Source organism: Sphaerodactylus townsendi, linkage group LG10 (genome assembly GCF_021028975.2).
Source record: "Sphaerodactylus townsendi isolate TG3544 linkage group LG10, MPM_Stown_v2.3, whole genome shotgun sequence".
Lineage (NCBI taxonomy): Eukaryota > Metazoa > Chordata > Lepidosauria > Squamata > Sphaerodactylidae > Sphaerodactylus > Sphaerodactylus townsendi.
In genome coordinates, this window is record NC_059434.1 from 71194145 (window position 1) to 71215034 (window position 20890).

General features: G+C 42.8%; 1 protein-coding gene across 2 annotated transcripts in view; it reads left to right on the plus strand.

Annotated features, from left to right (window-relative positions):
* The window catches only part of UNC5C (unc-5 netrin receptor C), a 368989-nt gene extending 351108 nt beyond the window's left edge, over window positions 1–17881 (plus strand). For both annotated transcript variants that reach the window (XM_048509243.1, XM_048509244.1), the window contains 4 exons: window positions 2676–2825; window positions 3661–3825; window positions 16175–16353; window positions 17494–17881. In XM_048509243.1, the coding sequence (XP_048365200.1) occupies window positions 2676–2825; window positions 3661–3825; window positions 16175–16353; window positions 17494–17659 (660 nt within the window). In that variant the 3' untranslated portion in view covers window positions 17660–17881. The remainder of the gene's footprint in view (window positions 1–2675; window positions 2826–3660; window positions 3826–16174; window positions 16354–17493) is intronic.
* Window positions 17882–20890: the final 3009 nt, after the last annotated feature.

A 20890-nucleotide genomic window follows, 5' to 3' on the forward strand; every position in this document is an offset into this window, starting at 1 on the left:
CAGTGAAGTCCTATTCCCTGTACAAAAGGCCCTCTTGAATAATTCAGTTTTGCAGAATTTGTGGAAAGACAGGCAAATGGGAGCCAGCCTGCCCTCATCAGGCAGACTATTCTGACAGTTTGCTTTGCTTGGGAGTGAAGTCATGCATTACGTGATTCCACTTCCACATTACCCACTCACTCAGAAACCCTTTCAGTCTACTTCGAACCTGTGGACTGTGGAGTTAGTGGAGAAAGAGGTTCAGCAAAGAAGAGCAAAGGTAGCATTGGTCAACACACTTCCTGCAGGGAAGCTTACCTGTTTGAACATTGTATATAAAAGTCGAATTAATGAGGTGAACAATATTCTAAGGACCCTGGTTATCCTGGTGGCCTGGGATGCCAAGTACAGTACCACTGACATGTGATTCTTTGGCTTCTTTATGGGAGATTTGGCTACAGGTTGTATAAAGATTGAGGTATAAAGATTGAGGTGTAAAGATTGAGGTATAAAGATTGAGTTATAAAGATTGATTTTCTTTACCTCTGGTTGCATCCCAGGTGCTCGGGAGCAACAGCCGCAGAAGGCCCTTGCTTTCACCTCCTGCATGTGAGCTCCCAAAGGCACCTGGTGGGCCACTGCAAGTAGCAGAGAGCTGGACTAGATGGACTCTGGTCTGATCCAGCTGGCTTGTTCTTATGTTCTTATGTTCTTATGAGGTAGAGGAAGTTTTTTTCCTGAGAGCTGAGGTGAGGTGGCTTTGGCAGACCTATATATAAAAGTATTTTATGTGTGCACTATGACTCTGCAGGAGTCTGAGAAAAAGAGTAGACTGGGAATGGAAATGGATAAAATGGCATGTGCTCAAGAATAGATATCCACGAAATTATGAGGTGGATCCCCGTGTGAATAAATTGCAAATATGACCCTGAGTTTGCTCTGCATGGTTTTTGACTTTATTTTTTGTTCATGCTATCGTTGGCAGTTATGCTGGGGCTACCTATGATAATGTACCATGTTTCCTCGAAAATAAGACAGTGTCTTATATTAATTTTTGCTCCCAAAGATGCGCTATGTCTTATTTTCAGGGGATGTCTTAATTTTTCCGCTCCACAGCTGCATGCTCTGGTGTTCTGTTCGACGGGCATGCTTCCAAACAAAAACTTTGCTACGTCTTACTTTCGGGGGATGCTTTATATTTAGCACTTCACCAAAACCTCTACTATGTCTTATTTTCTGGGGATGTCTTATTTTCTGGGAAACAGGGTATTCATTCCATAGAATCATATTTGTGACAGTCCCCTAGTTAAGACTGTTTTGCCTTGCTCTGCCATGACCTTCCCACAATAGAAGACCCACCAGTCATAGGGCTGTACAACCATATACCTCCTTTTTCCTTATCATCTGCCCTTACCTACTGCTTGAACAGGGATACTTCATCCTCCTTGACCTGTTGTGGAGTCTCCTTAAATAGGGCACCCTTCTAATCCCTTCTCATGTCTGGCTCATCCCCTGTACTCTTTCATCCAACCAGACATGTCCTGGAGCCCAATCATCTGCCTCCCAAGTCCTGTGTCCACCAGACATGGTGTGATGATATGGCTGCCTCAATGTAGCTGCCTAGTTTGATTACTTAACTCAGAGTCTGGAGCCCCATGCTGCCTATTTTGGGTGTGTTGCCTATCTAGTATCTATCTATCTGCAGTTGCCTATCTAGTGTGGCTTCTTTCAGCCAAAATGAGTTGCGTAGGCAAGTCCTGGGCAGGTTCCATCACCAGACACTGTTATTTTAGAGCTGAGATAATCTATCTTTTCTATTAGAGATTCACTAATGGGGTCACTTTTCCATCCTATCTATGTGTTTATTCCACTTATTGATAATTCCCTCTTAATGATAGAGGGTGATTAGGATCAAAACAATCCTATAAAACAATTTAAATGTTTCTTTTGCATAGATTGACTTACAGGTCCATTTCAAATGAGGGGGGCAAGGTAATGAAGCAGTCAAGCAGGTTATGACAATTTCATGCACTTGAAAGGGGAAGGAGGATTTCACTTGAAGACCCCGCGGGCCAAACAATATATAGAATGACACATTGTCAATGTCTGAGTGCTACCTGTGTGCTTGTGCTTTGACCTCACTCCTCTTAAGCAATTAAGCAAACCGCATAGCTTGGCACACTGGCCTATCGTGTAATATTTCTCATTCCTCTTGGAACGAGACTGTCAGGTAGAGTCTCTACGGTGCTGGAACAGGTTCCGCTTGTGTCCTTGTTCTGAAGTCAAGCTGTATAACATGTGCCTTTCCTGTAATGCATGCATGCTTATCCAGCAGAATTCCTTCCTCCCTTTCATAGATGGTTGTTCCTGTAATAGCTGCTCTTCAGGGATTTATTTCATGGCAGGCAGCCTAATTTGTAGTTAAGAGGGAACTACTGTTTCTGAATTAAGAGCCAGTACACTGCAGTGGAGAGAAGATTAGACTGTAGGCTAGTAGGGTTCGAGTGCTGTTTCTGCCCAAAAGGCCGTCTGAGCTTCTTAGAGCGAAGAACAGGAGTTCGAGTCCTAGAAGCATAAATTTAGCTTTAAACCAAATACCGTTGCTTTTAGTGAGCTGTGAATTAAATGACTTATATTGCAAAAGATGCCTTCAAGTCCCACACTGATTATATTTCTCTTTTCTTGCTGACTCTTAGGAAGTGCTACAGCTGGAAAGGCAAACGGGTGGACAGTTGTTGGAAGAACCAAAGGATCTGCATTTCAAGGGAAGCACCCACAATCTCCGCTTGTCCATTCATGATATCACCCACTCCCTTTGGAAGAGCAAACTGCTGGCTAAATATCAGGTAACAGTTGCTGGAAATAATAATTGGCTTGCCAAGGCAGGAACAGTGAAAAGGTTATGATGTTCAGTATTATATCTACTTAAACAATGAGCAGCCTAATAAAGATGGGAAGGCAAAATGGCCATAGGAGGAAACATGGGCTCATGCCAATGTGTTTGACCTCCCAGGAGGGCAACTGGGGAGGTGGGTGGGTGCCACAGAGCTCCACAGGAACCAACTCACCTTTGGTCACCCCAGGAATGCCAGCAGTGAGGAGGACATACCTATTACACCCTTTTGGGTAGTGTACCTCCATTTTCCCCTATTGGGGGGGGGGGCGCTTTTGTGAAGATGGGAAGGCTTTTTCTTCTTCTGCCCCCCCCCCCCCCCCCCAACACACACACACACACCCTGAAAGCTCTCTGGAGGTGGTGGGATGGCACGGGAGTGGCGATGTCCCCGGCCACCTCAAGAATCTGGATTGCGCTGTAGATCTTCTAAACCAAACATGCGGTCCCCTACTTGTCAACAAGGTACTCTGCCATGTATCAAATTTGTTAATGTCAGACATATAGAAGAATATCTTGTGGAGCATACTTAAGCAATAAAAATATTACTGTTACCAGTGTTCTAAGCGCAATTTAAAGAATTCCAGATGCATGCAAGTTGCAATCACTCTGTCTTAAATTATGCACTATCTGGTAGAGCATCCTGTCATGCTCAAAGAAGAACTTTTTTTCCCCTTCGTTCTAAAATTATTAACAATTCGCCCACTTGGGAGTTAAAACTAGCTGAGGCTTTCCTAAACTGTCAAAAATCAAAGGGTTTGTTTTCATGCTCATTCCGTCCTCTGCAGGAAATTCCCTTTTATCACATCTGGAGTGGGTGTCAAAGAAATCTGCATTGTACCTTCACCCTGGAGAGGTTCAGCCTGAATACTGTGGAGCTCGTGTGCAAACTCTGCATACGGCAAGTTGAAGGAGAGGGGCAGATATTCCAACTCAATTGTACTGTTTCTGAGGTAAGGAGGCTCAGATCTCTCCACACTATTCATCAATGAAGAAAATTGTGATCCGTCCCTACAATGACCACTTAACAGGGGCTCAAACACAACGTTTCCTGTTTACCATATCCATTATTTGTTTAATTCTATAACGCTAGTGACTGAAAGAAGGAATGCATAAAATCAAAATTATTTATCTATTTTATTCATTTATGCCCTAATTCTTTCCCCAAGCACTCAAACCAGATTACATTGATTTCCTCTCTTCCATGTTATCTTCACAACAACCCTGTGAGGTAAATTAGTCTGAGAGTGTATGACAAGCTGAAGGTTACCCAGCAAGCTTCCGTGTGAATAGTGGGCATTCGAACTTGGGTATCCCTGATCCTAGTCTAAAACTCTAACCACTATGCTATAGTGTTCCAGTTGTCATAAAAGATTTATGAACATTTTGGGATCCGTTTCCCCCACAGAACCTTCTAGTTTTCCTACCTGTACTGTCAGATACCAAAGGAAAAGAAAGTGTCTCAGATATTGCTGCTCTTACAAATTATTTTGGTCCAATCACATCCAATACAACTTTTCCCTGCAAAGAAGTTATGCAACAAAAATGCATAATTATGGTGGGCTAGTACCTGTGTGTTCTTATTTCAGGACTGGTATCTACTGCACTGTTTCATTTCATTTTTCTGTCTTGCCTTGATGTGAAAGCACATATGTGACTTGAGGAAGAAAGGGATCTAAGTCTACTTGCGTGTGTATGTGTAAAGAGTTGTCAAGTTGCAGCTGACTTATTGCAAACCTGTAGGAGTTTCAAGGCAAGTGTACAACAACCAAGGCAAGTGTACAACAACCATGGTGCTCATAGAATCATATCTATGGTATGATAGCCCAAGGGCTATCAAGTCCAAACCCCTGCAAGCAGGAATACATAATCAAAGTACTCCTGACCGATGGCCATCCACCTCTGTCTGAAAACCTCCAAAGGAGACTCCACCGTACTCCAAGGTAGTCCATTCCACTGTCAAACAGCCTTTACTGTCAGGAAGTTTTTCCTGATGTTTAGGTGGAATCTCTTTTCCTTCACCTTGAACCTAGCTTCTGGAGCTGCAGAAAAAAAAACTTGCTCTGTCACCCACATGACATCTCTTCAAATATCTAAACATGGCTGTCATGTCACCTCTTAACCTTCTCTTCACCAAACTATACATGCCCAGCTCCCCAAGTCTCTCCTCACAGGGCATGGACTCCAGACATTGTACCATTTTGGTTGCCCTTCTCTGGACCCGTTCCTTGATTGTCTCTCTGCCACAGCTGAAATTAACACAGCTGAAATGAGCTGCTGAAATTAGCAATAGATGAACAGCCACACGACCGTGTTTTTGTAAACGTCTGTGCAGAACGCTCCAAAATGCTCAACAAGCATTTGCACATGGTCAGTTGGACAAGCACAAAATAAGCACGTATAAACGCACACAGTTGTGCGTCCCCTTCCTCCCCTGGTTTTCCCCTTCACTTTTCAAATAGCCATAATCTGCTGCAAGGGACCATCTTTCCTGTTCTCCAGCATGACTTCCTGCCGATATTGATGATAACTGCAATTTTACAGCCTCCCAAATTGTATCAGAAGGTCTAAGAAAGCTAATGTTCCAACAGGCCATTCCTGTAAGATGTAATCTTTAAACTTTTCAAGTGATGCTGAGGGAATCTTTTTTTGTCGACCCTTTACCAAGCTACACTGAAAGCAGCTTATTTATTTACCTCGAAAATGTCTATGTTGCCTCTCCAGGGGAGCTCCTGAGGTGGGTCACAGAATAATAAAATCATAAAACATCATAGCAGTTATTAAACTCCAGCATTCAAAGACACATCTTGAAACATAAACGACTTCAAACGTGGAGCAGCTTAAATGTTTCTCAGATTAAAAGTAGACTATAAAATGATTTTAAAAACTTAGTTGAAAGCCTAGGCAAACAAAAAAATATGTTGGCTTTGTGCCTAAAGGAAAGTAGTGTAAGTGCCAGGAGAATCTCAAGGGGAAGGACATTCCATAGACATTCTCCTTTGCTTTCTGAAACCCAAGGAGTTGGTTGTTCTAAGTGAGAGTCTTTCTTCAATAAATACAGGTTCTCTGGAAAGACAGCTCTCACATAGCGAAGTCTCTCTAAATCTAGCGCAAGGATTTAGGGGTCACGCCTACACCTAAAGACACATGACATTATGGTAACTGGACTTTGCAGTATATTCTAAGGTTTCTTGAGAGTTTAAGGGATTTCTAAGTTTCTGAGAAGCAGGCAATGCTGCTTCTAGAGGCAATATTACCTCTTCCCCCCCCCCTTTTAACAATGCTTTTACACAATGATGGTATGAGAAAGAGAATAACTAGCGCAGTGTTTCCTTTAATGCCTAATAGTCACTATTCAGTATTATTTTTGAAAGATTTGAGTTAAACTGTGCACAGCTTACTTTTAATCTCTGTGCTTAGGAGTGTAAATAGGGTATTGTTTTTGCCGCAATATGATTTTCAAAAGTGAACCTAATAAAAGTAAGAAGAAGTATGCTGAGTAACTATGTTCTAATCCAGGAACTGAAGACTTTCAGAGGGAGGCCTTTGCATGATGTACTGTCAAGCTAACCAATTATTTATTTATTTTTGTAATAGTCTGCCCTTTCCTGTCAAGGGCACTAGGAATCTGGAGACTCAATATGAGACTGAGGGAGGTGCGGTGGAATTCGCTAATTCTAAACCAGTGATGATGAACCTTTTTGGCTCAAAAATTCAGAAAATTTCTAACTTGAATCTGCTGGCATGTCTCTCTCTCTCTCTCTCTCTCTCTCTCACACACACACACACATACACACACAAACTGAACACAAGAAACATTTTTTTACATATTCATTTATTTCAGTCATGTATAGCGCGTTGTGTTATGTAAAGAAATGTCAAATAATTACAAAAACAACTCAAACAGAGAATAGTTGTTGTCGGGTGCTGGTGAACGCTCCCAAAACGTGGCATGTCACCTTTGACACGTGTGTCATAGGTTTGCCATCACTCACCTAGACCAATGGTATTGACCCTTTGACTTCAGTGGCAACAGGGCCAGAGGCAATGGCCATCCCTCTCTAATTTTTAAATTGTCAGCTCTGCTGGCTCCCACAGTGCAAAAATAGCTCATTCAAAGTGAGGCGTTTTGCCTTTTTTCTCATCAGTCTGGCAGCTGACTTGACCTCCTCTCTCTTCACCACAGCCTGCTGTGGCACTTTGACCAGAGTTTCACCACCTGTTTTGACATATAAACAACTTCAGGCCAAGGCTCCACTGACATTAATAAAAAATGGTCCTGGCCTCAGGGTACCATAGCAACCAGCCAGCAGCCTTCTTCTCTTAAGCCATATCTCTGAGCCTCACAACTCTACCCTGCTGATTTTGGATAGTATTTTTATTTTTCAAGACCAGCAGGCCTGCAAAGTTCAATAACCGTACAATGCCAGCAACAACACAAGGAACAGGTTTTTTTAGGGTTTGGGGGTAGGAGGAGGGATAGCCCTCACTTTAATATATGCTTTCTTTTTGCCATGCACAAGAGGCAGCAGATAAAAAGGGAGGTGGATCAGGCACTGAAACAAATGAAAAGGTGGAGAAAAAATCCCTTTTGAGGAGAACTCATTCCTCAAAGAGCATTAACGCTGTTGGTCAGTTGCACAGGGATAAGAAATCATTTATTTTATGATTTTTGCTATCTCCAAATAGGCTGGATGGAAGGAATGCTGATAAGGTTTCTGTAACAGTGGCTGACATCTTAGATAAATAGAAGAAGAGAAGAAGTGTTTGGATTTATATCTTACCTTTCTGTCCTGTAAGGAGATTCAAGGTGGCTTACAAGCTCCTTTCCCTTCCTCTCCCCACAACAGACACCTTGTGAGGCAGGTTGGGCTGAGACAGTTCTGAAGAACTGTGACTAGGCCAAGGTCACCCAACAGGAATGTGGGAGTGCAGAAATACATGTGGTTCACCAGATAAGCTTCTGCCACTCAGTGGGAGGAGTGGGGAATCAAACCGGGTTCTCCAGATTAGAATCCACCTGCTCTTAACCACTACACTATCCTGGCTCTCAAGAAATAAGATACATGAAATTAGGCTGGCTGGAAAGATTAGTAAGGGAAATAAGTGGACTTTCTGTATTGTCAGGGTCATAATACATGTGGGCAGTAATTTCGTACTTAGACTCTGAAGGAGTGTTGAGTGATTCAGTGCCAAGAGCCATATAATGAATAAATTAACTTTATACACTGAATTTTTTTCACGCTTACATATGTGTTGTGCAAATGATGCAAAAGTGTATTTGGAAATTTGTCCCCCACTCCAGTCAGTCAGTCAGTCAGTCAGTCAGTCAGTCAGTCAGTCAGTTAGTTAGTTAGTTAGAAGATTTCTATCCTGCCCTTCAAATCCATCCCAGGACAGGTTACACCAATATACATATATATAAACTACCTATATACACCTATATAAAAATGCATCTAAACATTACAATGAAAACATGAACCTAAAAACAATCAAAACTAATACCCAAAAACTCAACCTCTCCCTAACCCTCCCATATGCAGGTAGATGGCAACTTCTAAAAAAGCCACTGGTCTAGGGTTGGATAGTATAAATTAGTCAAGTGTCTAGGCAAAAATGGAGGTCGTAACCAGGCAACAAAAGATGCAGAACATTGGTGCCTGTCAGACCTCTAATAGAAGGGCATTCCATAAGGTGGGGGCTATCAAAGAGAAATCTCTTTGCACAGCCCACACAAGGTCCAACAGCAGGGCCACCCCCACCCTCCCATGACCTCAGCACCTGGGCAGTTCTCTATGGCAGAAGGCGCTCCCTCAGGAGGTATGGTTTTTAGGTTCATTTTTAGAATATCTTTTATATGTTTTCATTGAGACTGAGGCCATGGCAGGAGTGCTATACATATTGGCCAGGAAATCCTACAGAGTACTCAGGAATCCATTGGATTTCATCTTGTTCCAAAGGTGGATCACTACAATCAGTGGTGGGATCCCAAAAAATTAGTAACAGGTTCCCATGGTGGTGGGATTCAAACTGTGGCGTAGCACGAATGGGGCTGGGCGGGGCACGATGGGGGCGTGACCGGGCATTCCATGGGCGGGGCATTCCGTGGGCGGGGCTGTGGCAAGGACGCAGCCGCTGCGCCAGTCCTTGGGCGGGAAACGAATGCACACAGGCGCAGGCTGCCTTGCACGCCAGTGCACCTCCTGCTAGGCTGCTTCAAGTTCTTCGCTCTACTGCTGAGAGGAGGGGCGTAACTAAGGCAAAAATCACGTGGCAAAATCACCAAGTAGTAACCCCCTCTCGGCACACACAAATAATGAGTAACCTACTCTCGGGAACCTGTGAGAACCTGCTGGATCCCACCTCTGATTACAATGAATCCTCACTTCTACGAAGGGGCAGCCTTTGGAAAAGGTATAACCCCGGAACCAAGTGGCTTAGGATGTATACATAGCAGCATGGTTTATGATGAATACCAATGCATCCTGTTTCTCATGTTTGTGGGCTACCCTTGCTCTTTCTTCCTGTGCCATCTCTTCGGTTTGGCATGACTCAGGGCGGCTAAGGATTCCTCCTGTTTCTCACCAATTCCATGTGCAATTTAAATGCAGGATTCCTGTTTGAACTGGAGTTCCTTTACTCCACACAAGCCAGAATTCTAACCACTGGGTTAGAATACCAGATATGTGGGGAGAAATTATCTGGGCACTTGCATTCAGGCACTATGAGGAACTGGAGTTGGTTTTAGACCAGGAATTTAGAGTCTTCTTGTGCATGAAAAAGGAAGAAGAGAGGAACAAGGGAAGGGCATACGCAAGAGAAACAATCATTCTTGTGCTTGCTGAAGCATCAAAATATACTGTGCTTTTACTAAAATGGTAAATTGACCTTTAGTAAAGATGTTGACTTTAAATAGGACGATCTAGTGCCAAAAAGTCTGTGTCAAGTTTAGTTGAGAAAGGTCTAGAAAAATCAATGTTGCATTGTAAAGCTGTAATTTTTTTTCTTGAATAGCTGCCTTTCAGGGCAGAGAAACAAGATGTTAGTTATTTCATGTAATGTTAATTAGATTATCAATAGACACTGATGATAAAATTCAAATCCTGAAAAACAATAACTGATTTTCACACAGATGTAGTCATTGTAAAACTATTCTGAATTACTGCCTTTTCACTCTTTTTTAAAAGCCACTTCTGGGTCCAACCACACACACAGAGAGAGCTACTGTAGAATAAGCATCATTATTTCATTTTTCAAGAGACTATTCAGTGTTTTCAACAGCTTGGAACTGCCAAATCTTGAGTTGTTTGTCTCACAGAACATGGGTTCTTCTGGGTTATTTTTGAAGGGCCAGGAAATGACGGCTGAAAGGTACTTAATTCTGCATTGTACAGCCATTACGGGGAACATCTGCTTGGTTATTGGGTGTAAAGTTATATATTCAGTGGGGGACACCATAATATTAAAAACAGATGGTAAAACAAGTTATCATAAACAATTATTACTAAGTACCGTGCTGAAGTAATCCCTAATTTAACTTAGCAAGGAAGCAAAAAGACGGTACTCTCTTTAGTGAAACTCTAGTTTTAGTGAAACTTTAATATAATAGGATATAATGGGATCTGGTAACATATACAGTAGGAAAAGGCAAAAAAAAATCTTTTTCTACACTTTGATCTTATCGGTCGGTTGAAGAGGAATAGCATAGCAGTCGGCAGCTGTCAACTCGATTCTAAGTGCTTGCTTTTTAGCTTTAAAGCCCGTAACGTTAAAGAGTGTTTGAAGGGGTGTTTCGTCACATAGTAGGCTGAGTACTATTTTTCATCTCAGAGTCTTAGAAGCAAGTCAGCAGAGACAAGGCTTTCTGGGTGGTAGCACCCCTCATCAAAGACTTCCCTGGCATCTAGTTTGGTGTCATTTAGTTGTCAAGTGAAGACAATTTCATTTACCTAACGTTTTTGAGGATTTTATTGAAAACCGGTTTTTATGAATGTGATTTTACTGACAGTTGTGTTTGAGGTGGTATTATTTCATACCATGTTTTTGCTGCAGATGATGGTTCCTGCTGAGAATTTTTTTCTTAGAAAACAGTGATATTTTAGTAGATTTTTTTTCCTGCTGAAATTATCAATGTATTGGTTTGTGTCCTTGTAGGCGCTTGTGGCTAGCTGGAGCCGTAATGACTGTTTCATTGTTTTCTTGTTCTTAAATGCTGCATGACCTGCTTCAAGCAGATAACCCATGATAAATGAGTAATTGCCGGTTATTATGAGAAACCTTTAATAGCATATATATAAATTATACAATGGAAATTAAAATTGGCAGGTAAATTTTTTTAAAAAAAACAAGCATCAGGAGAGCTGGAATATTAAGCCACTGAGTTGGGATTGAGTCTGCTAAGCATTTGGGAACGTTCAGTGATGACAGCACACAAGAATCTAGCAGTTTGTTCGTTGGTAACAGTTGAGTTGCTGTCTGTCAAGAACAAAGTTTTGACAGCATCTGTAGTGTTGCCTAGATCAGCTAAGAGAGGATTAAGTAGTCTTTCCCACTCTACAGCATATAAAGGGCAATAATGGCCAGTTATTGTGGACTAAGGATGTGAGAAACCTATGGCTTTATTTTTGTGGCTTTTTCCACTGGCATCCCCACATTATTGGATGTCCACAGGAAGAATCTTCAATATCCTTAGTCTTCCATTCAATGTTTGGTCTTGTGGTTTGTCGTCCCCCCCACCCTTCTTACAAAGAACTTCACAAACTGACTTGGATTATAACAGCAGGCTGGTTATTTGTGTTGTCGTTTTACATGCGCGGCATTGCTGTTAGTGCCATAATTTCCCTTCTGTTGTTCTATTTTCTCTTGATGCACATTCACAAACTGAAGACAGGAAGAAAATTTGTGAAGCTGTCAGCTCAGCCGGGAAAATTGTGGGAAGAAGATCTCCATCTCCTTCTCCCTGTCATCCCCTCCCTCACCCAGCATCTGGCATTGTTAAAGACAGTAAGGGCATGGGAAATATATTTTCCCCAAAAGGCATCTGATGTTTAGGCTTCCTAAGCAACTGGTGAATCTACACCTTGAATGTTTTAGTAGTAGTATTCTGGGCTTCAGGAAGAGAAATGAGAGTTTGTAGAAGAAAGAGACAGATTCCTCTCCCTCTCCCTTGGCTGAGAGTAACCTCTTTTTCTCCCTTTCTCCATGGCTTGGCAATCCTAGAGAGGCTTGATATTACCACTGGATTCCCCCTGGAAGTGACATCATACCGCCACTCAACATCCTTTTAAAATTTTCCTCCCACTGCCGCTCCAAGGACGTAAAGACAATTTGTTGAGACAAACCAGGGTTCCTGTGATCAGCTGGAAGCCAGATCTTAGTTTCACAAACTGAAATAAACCACATTTTAATATTGTTTCTGACCCAAAACAATGTCATAGGTATGCTTTTTTTCCCCCAGATGAGCATCAGGGCTAGCTCTAGGAAACGGCCGTAGACTGGATGGTAAAGAAACAGTATGTAATTCATTCCTGTTTTGCATAGCCATCAGAATCTAGAAATGAGCAATTAAATACTAGGAGGAAGGAGAGTTGGTAAGGGTACACAAAAGAAGTTGAAAAATCCTCACTGCTGGCAGAACGCCATGGTGTAGAAGAGGGGGTACAATGTTCTCTGTGTCCGTGTGTGTGTTTATATCTTGAGGCTTGACTTGGGCGTTCGAGAGTATTAAAATAGTTTTGAACTTGTGATGTAGAGATATGCAAGCTCACATTGCTTTCTCATGTAAATCAACAAGGCAGCTCAGAGAAAAATAAAGAAATTGACATTTAAAGCGGATCCTTTTTATTGCTTTAGTAGTTCGCAGACAACATTTGCTTTGCTTTCCCTGTCTGCTGATGTGATGGCCAAATTAATTTCCTTTCTTCTGCAGCAGATGTGAGATCCTGAAGCGATATGTTTTTATTGTTCTCCTAGACTTTAAATGTCAGGCCTGGTTTTCTTTCAAAGTGTCTATCAGTGCAGTCCTAGGCAGAGCTGTCTCCTTCTAAGCTGATTGACTTTACTCGATTTATAAGAGTATAACTCTTCTTAGGACTGCACTGTAAAAGTATGTTTTAATACAGATTTTAACAATAAACTTCTATCTCTGGCAGTCAACCTTTCCCGCTGTCGGTTTTTTTCATTTCATATCATGACATTCAGTTGTGGATGTTGTGAGGAAAAGGGTGTTGATCTAGGGGGAAAAACACAAGGCAGAGGTCAGAGTGTTAGTTCTGACGCTGTGTTGTTTTATTTTCTCAGATGAGTGTTTTGACCTCAATTTCCTCATCCGCAAATGGGGGCAATTATGCTTTGTGAATTGATTTGGAGTAGTACAGATGAGGCACAGTTGCGTAACGGTGGTATCAGACTGCCCAGTGACGTGGATCCTCTTTTTTATTTGCTTTTTTTTCGTCTTGTCAATATAGCTTCCCCAGTGGATTTGAAATGTCTGTTCCGTTGTGACATTTCCTCTTGCAAAAAGATGGTCTTCTTTTATGGCAGGCTGCTTCAAAAATATGTATTCTCCTTGGAGATTTATGTGGGTGATGGCCACCTGCAGAGCTCCTTTCTAGTTCAAAGTGAAGACAGGCAGCATCTGCCAGTTTAAAAGGTTTAGGCCATTGGGCCTTAGCATAAGTGAGAGGAGGTTTTTACAAACTTTTTTGATCTTTTGAGAAAGGCTGCAGTATCTGTCCAAAAAAGGGACACTTGTCACCTGTACTGCCTGACTCATCTCTCCAGCCTTCAGGGATTCTTGTGACAACTTAGGACTGTGGGGCTGTTGTGGGATTAGGCAGTAGTATGGATATAGCTACAGATGCATTCTGGGAGTGGAGGAAATAGAGCTTCCTACTGTGCTCCAAGTCAGTAGCCACTCAGATAAGACCCAGTTGGACTGCATATCAGGCAGAGAGGGTGTTAGCTGTTCATTGTTTGAAATGTGTTTGGAAGTCTGATAGATGACCAGTACCCTCTCCCAGTCATCCCTCTATCCTGTCCCTTCCATGCAAGCTGAAATGTAGTGTGGCTTAGGTCCAAAATCTAGTGCTAGCTTGCAGAACAATGGCAGCTCTGAAAGTCCTGGTGTTCTCACTAGAAGAGAACATTAATTATTATTATTATTATTTATTTATTTATTTATTTATTATTAAATTTAATAGACCACCCTATCCCCGAAGGGCTCAGGGCGGTTTACAAAACAATCAACATTTAAATACAGCAAATAGTTTCAATTAAAACAATAAATAAATTAAACATTAAAACACTAGCAGCAGTGATCTTCCACAATTAAAATAAGTAGATGATGTCCGGCATTAACCCCCCGGGAGGGGACAGGCCGATATTCAGTCAGCAGATGACAAAGCTGTAAGGAGCAACAAAGAAGGGCGGACTCAGCGGTCAGCCTCACCAAAGGCCCGGTGGAACAGCTCGGTTTTACAGGCCCTGCGGAACTCCCCAAGGTCCCACAGGGCCCTAACAGATGGAGGAAGAGCGTTCCACCAGGCAGGGGCCAGGGCCGTAAAAGCCCTGGCCCGGGTAGAAACCAGCCGCATCATGGAGGGACAAGGGACCACCAGTAAATTCGCCTCTGCCGAACAGAGAGGTCGACTCGGGACATTACTAGAAGAGAACATTCTAGAAGAGAACATTCAGCAACGTGCTGAATTCTTGTTCACTAAAAGGAATGTAAACAAAATAGCCCTATCAGCTTCATTGCAGGCCTGTGCTTTTTATTAAACACTGGGCTGGAGTCCATTGAACACAGATGAAAAGTATACTTTTAAGAGATCCTTTGTAATCGTGTTCTGTTCCTGAAGGCCAAATTGATGCATTTGTGGATAAAATGTAGCTTTCAAATATCTCTAAAGAAAAAGCCGTGACTGGGTTATTTGTTCACTTCATAATCGATGTCATATCGGAGATTAGAATCTGAATCCAAAAAAAATCCAAAATCTGAATTTAAAAAAAACCCTGCCTTCAACACATTTAATGTTTAAATAAGCTATTCTTCATGTGACCTGCTGATGAAATAATAGGGAGGGGCAGTGAATCTGCAACAGGCATCTTGGCCACTTTGATGTTTGTATATGAAGCAATAAATACCATAAACTGTGAACTGCTAATATGGCAGCCTGTTGAATTGGTTGCATCTTCTCTTCATAATTGATGGTGAATTGGTTGCATCTTCTCTTCATATTTGATGGTGCTTATCACTGCAGGCATTGGAGTATATATACCAAATGTGCTTGCTGCATAAAGTTTGAAATGGCCGTCAAACTGGTAATGTTTGGAATTGGCTTCTGAATGGAATGTTTGCTGGTTTGATGGACCTCAGATCACATTCAGCAAAACTGATAGATATATGTGTGAAATGAAGAACTGGGGAGCTAAAAGGAAAAATGACTCATACTTGGAACTAGACACTTGCTGAATTGATCTCTTCCTGATACATCTTAGATTGCTAAGAGATGGTACCCCATTCCTCCTTAACACCATCCTATCTTCATGCCACATTGAAGCTACAAGTGCTGACTAAGAAGAACTCTACTTTGAGTCTTGTTTGGACTCTACTTTGAGTCTCATACTGATTAAATGCACTGTTATAAGAAGTTCTCCCATATTCTTACATCAGTAGGAGATGCTCTGCTATACATCTTGTACTTTGTATAGTTGAAATAGGAAAAGAAAAGTATTCGTCAGTGGAGACACCCATTTCATAGACCATCATCCTCAGGAGATGTACTGGCTTCTTCCTTATATGACCTTTTGGTGGCTGGTCAAAAAAATTTCTGTTTTTAAAGGTATCCCCCTCCCAGCTTGCTGTGTACAATAGACAATGCAATTGCTGCTTATTTATGAAGCTTTAACTATTAGGGTTGTTTTTAGATTTCAGTAGTTCATAAACCCTTGTTTGATACTGTTTTTCTACTCTTATATGTCATGTTTAATACAATTTTGGCAGAAAGTTCATCTTAAAACTGAACCATACCAGGAAACTCCCATGAGATGATCTCAGGTGGGAATCCTGAGAACATCTGAGCTCTTCAGCCAATCTGGGGTCACAGTACTATACTAAGCAGCCGGTCTGGCAATGTATATGACGTCATTGTATGTTTACAGACATTATAAAATCAAGTTGTTGTTGTTGTTGTTGTTAATTGAGTTTATATACCGCCCTCCCCCGGAAATAGTTTCACTATGTGTTTCGCTGTGGCTGTAGTTTCCTTCCCTAATAATGTTGTCCATATTCTCCAAATGCAGGAACCTACTGGCATCGAATATCCTCTCATGGACCCAGCAAGCACCATCACCACCATAGTAGGACCTTGTGCATTCAGCATTCCTCTCCCAATCCGACAGAAGCTTTGCAGCAGCCTAGATGCTCCTCAGACAAGAGGTCATGACTGGAGGATGCTGGCCCACAAACTAAAATTGGACAGGTAGGTAAAACATCTTGCCCACATGAGCTAAGCAATGAATGGATGTGTTACCAGTGTACAGGAGATCCTCCTGGTACCTCTTCTGCATAATTCCTATGGAAATGACTTTTTCCAGGGATCCATTCATCTCAAAGAATCTTGCAGTTGAAGTCCAGGATGGGAATCAATTTTGGTGGAATGAGTGTGATGTAGGCTCTCCTTCTGGGTCCCTTATGCAGACAACGTTGTGGTTGCAGGCAGGGATCTTAAATGGAGGGCAAGGGTTGGATCTCCTCACGTTTTAAAGCATGCTTACTAATAGTACAGCTCTAAATGGCATTAATGATTGTAAGTTCAGGTCAGGGAGGAAGAGTCAGACAAATAGCCTTAGGCAGAGGCGTAGCTGGGCCAAACTGCGCCCTCGCAAGTATTATCCCACATTTTCCACTCCCCCCCCAATGCCCTATGTGGTGCCTCTTACAGCTCTCCCGCAGAGAAAGAGAGTGCTCCCCCCTGCAGCATCCCCTACCCCCCTTCCCATATTTACCTTAGTTCCTTTTCCAGAACTTTTTCAGGCTTCAAAAGGCCTTGTTCTCAGTTTAAAAAGGCCTGATGGGAACTATACTTCCCAGGAGATCTTGTGAGCCCCAAGGTCTCCTGGGAAGTGTAGTTCCTCAGGCCGTTTTTACTGAGAACAAGGCCTTTTGAAGCCTGAAAAAGTTCTGAAAAAGGAACTAAGGTAAGTGTGGGAAGGGGGGTGGGAGGCACCGCGGGAGGGCCGTGGGGCGCCATGGGAGGAAGGGGCCTGGGGCGATTTTTGCGCTCCTCAGGCGTGAGCCCGGTACATGACACACACCCTCCCCGCCCCTTTGTGGCTTCGCCATTGGCCTTAGGCCAAGGGCCCATGTCTTTTCAGGCAGACACCATGCCTGTAATGAGAACTATCAGGACACCTGCACATCTTCAAGATACTCTGCTTCCGCTGCCTCCAAACAGAAGATATCAGTAAGGACATGGCTGCCTCTCAGTTCTGAATCTTCCTGCTGTTGCTAGTAACAGTTATTTGCACTGTAGACCAGCAGTTTTTATGGAATGCTGGGTTCAATAATGTGGAAGCCAGATGTTCTTAACCAAAGCCCTTCTCCGGGTTTTTTTTTGCAGGTACCTCAATTACTTTGCTACAAAATCAAGTCCTACTGGTGTGATCCTAGACCTTTGGGAAGCCCAGAACTTCCCGGATGGAAACCTGAGCATGCTGGCCACAGTCCTTGAAGAAATGGGAAGACATGAAACAGTTGTGTCCTTGGCAGCAGAAGGGAAGTACTGAGGCAACCTCAGAATGAGAAGGGCGGAATGTTAACCATGTCGGCTATGACTAACTCCCGCCAAGCACCCCCGAGCCAATGCATTTCATGACAAGAGGCATTCCAGAAGGAAGAGACAAAATCCTGACTTTTCAATGCATTCTCCTTGTATGTTGTCACAGGATTCTGAAAGAAAGAATTCATGCAAAGTTGTTACCTTGATAATATAATTCAATCTAACATTCCTCTCAGCTTGGCTGTACACTGCTTCGTACAGGATTTTACAGTTTCCTAGGAAACGCTTTTTATTGCTATCCAGATATATGGATAAACTTTCTTAACAATCCCAGTTTCTATGAACATTGTTTACATCAAAATCCTGGGCAGCGAGAAGTAAAAGACTGTCCATGGCTTTCTTTTTATATTTGTTTTCCTCCTTTTTGTTGAAAGCCATTCTAGACCAAGCCATGGACAAAGCAGGGTTGTGGCTATTTTCAGATACATCAGTTCCCAACACTCATTTCAGACCCATTTCATGGTTTCAAATCCGTCCTTCGGATGTCTTAAACTAACCCTCCAGTCACCAGCCTGGTTTCTCAATTGAGTCATTAAGCCAGAGTTTTAAAAGATGGTGTAGTGGTTAAGAGCAGATGCACTCTAATCTGGAGAACCGGGTTTGATTCCCGCTCTGCCACTTTTGCTGTGGAGGCTTATCTGGTGAATTAGATTAGCTTGTGCACTCCAACACATGCCAGTTGGGTGACCTTGGGCTAGTCACAGTTCTTTGCAGCTCTCTCAGCCCACCTACCTCACAGGGTGTTTGTTGTGAGGGGGGAAGGGCAAGGAGTTTGTAAGCCCCTTTGATTCTCCTTACAGGAGAGAAAGGGGGGATATAAATCCAACTCTTCTTCTTCTAAAACTCGTGCATCTGGCAAGGAGATAATGTTGATGGTCAGTAGGAGTGCCATACCTCTCTCCCAAATTCCCCAGGGATGTCTGCATTTCTGGGTGGCTTAAACTGCAGGGATTCCTCCCCTTCCCCCTGTTCACAACATCTCCTGCCTCCATCATCAAAATGTGCGTGTCTGTGATATGCAATTTGGCGTGGTTTGAAAAGCAAAACCGTACCAAAAGAGAAAAAAGGGGAAAAAAAGAAAAAAAAAGAATTTGCTTGTATGATTATTTACTGAATAGTATCTAGTGTGAGGAATATTATATTTCTTCTTATTATTACTATTATTTTTTGCTTTCCAAGTTTACCTTCAGCATTAATCATTTGAGCAATGGCTGTCCCCACTCTGGAAGTACTGGGTGGGGTCTTCTCCAAATGTGACCTTTCTTTCCCCAGCTCCACCGACCGGCTGAATGAGTACTAATCAAGCGACACGTCTCTCTCTTTATAATGCTTGCCTTTGCTGCTGGGTCATAAGACATTCATGCTGATAAGAAACCGCGACCTGTGTGGGCCATGTCATTTCTTGATGATGTGCTGGCGTGCTGGCGTGGACTTCTCTTTCTGTTAGCTGTAACCAACAAAGCTTCATTTGGCATCTTCCAGTGACATCTCTGGTCCTACCCACATCTCCACTTTGATAGCTGAAGTTTCACACTGCTGTTTTTGCAGGGAAGGAGTTCATCCAAGATATTCAGTTTCAATCCAAAAGACACTTGGAAGTTTTAAGGGGCTGCAAATTGGACTTAGTGTATTAGTTCCCATCTAAGGACAGGGATAAATGTCTAAGCCCTGTGGAATTCAAAGGCAGGTAACCTGCCTGCCTGTTACCCATTTTTACCGAACCAATATACTGGACATATGAAAGCAAAGAGCAGTGGGTTAGGTATGCACAGCTCCAAACAATGCTCTAGATTCCAGGAACAAGTAGGGAATCTTGCATTAGATTGTACGTCTGGCAGGCATCAGTGGGAGTCCATCTGGGCTTGCAAGTGTACAACTGGTATCCTGCATATATTGTGTCTTCATTGTACACAGCGGGAAATACGTAGTTTGGGACCATTTTTCCCCTAGTCAGAAAAACAAGGGCATGTGGATGCTGAATTTCAGAAGTGAAGGCACTTTTGTTGAGGGACTGATTTCTGTGCATGCATCAGTCAGTACAAGGAAACAACTAGACACTAGAATAACAGACTGTGCAGGTTCATCTTTGTTAAAAACAATAATGAGAATGTCAGAACTTTACTTTCCATTATAGCATCAGTGATCAAAAGCAGTATATAGATAAATCCTACGCCCAAGTTTATTGGCGGAGAGAAAAAATCCAGCCCTCTGATGTAAAAGTGGTCTTCTAAAACCACTTTAATCTTCCTAGATTCCATGTGAAACATCCATTAAGGAATCTGTTTAGCTGCCCTGACCTTTGATGGTCCAGGTCAGGTCAATTGTGTCACATCTCAGAAGCTAAGGAGAGTTGTCCTGGTTAGTATGTGGATGGAAGGTTACCCCCAAAAAGTTCAGGGTTTCTATACATAGACAAGCAGTGGCACACCACCTCTGTACATCTCTTCTCTTGAAAAACCTATGGGGTGACCATATGTCAAGCTGTGAGTTGATGGTACATTCCACCATCCAGGGGCGTTTCCCCACTCACCAGGATCCCCCCTATGCCGCGCGCTGCTCTCAGCGTGCGGCATCCCTGCCGGGCGTCCCCACGTGCCCGGGCATCCCCTGCTCTGCGCGGGGTCATCAAAAGGTGCCGTTTTCTCCAGTGCCAGGGATGCCGCGCGCTGAGGGGGCGCAACAGCGGCAGCGTCGGGGCAGCTGCGCTGTCACCGCCCATGTCGTGGGGAGTGCCAGGGGACCCCGCGCTACTTGAGGAGAGTAGTGCGGGGCTTAAGGTAAGTGGGGAAAGGCCCCAGGTTTAGCTTTGTTGTGGCATTCATTTTAGAATAATGAGGTTAGATTCCCCTAAATTTCTTTTTCCTGTTTCTTCAGCACTTGCTCAAGATGGTCTGAGTTATTTTTATGCATTGTCATGTACATGCATGCTTTCACCATCCGGTGCCTCTCAGATGCTTCTGAGCTTTAGAATAGATGATGTTGGTGGCCATTGAAAAGTTGCTTATATACAGATTTATTTTGTTTGCTGCTTAGTAAAGGTAGGTTTATAATTTTTGTTTTAAAAAAATCGGGTCATCTTTCCTCTCCTTTTTTTGTTTGTTTTCTTCTCACTTTCTTGTCTTTCCTTTCCCTTGTTAGAAAAGATCTCGCTCCATCTCCTCTTGCCCCAGGCTTCAAA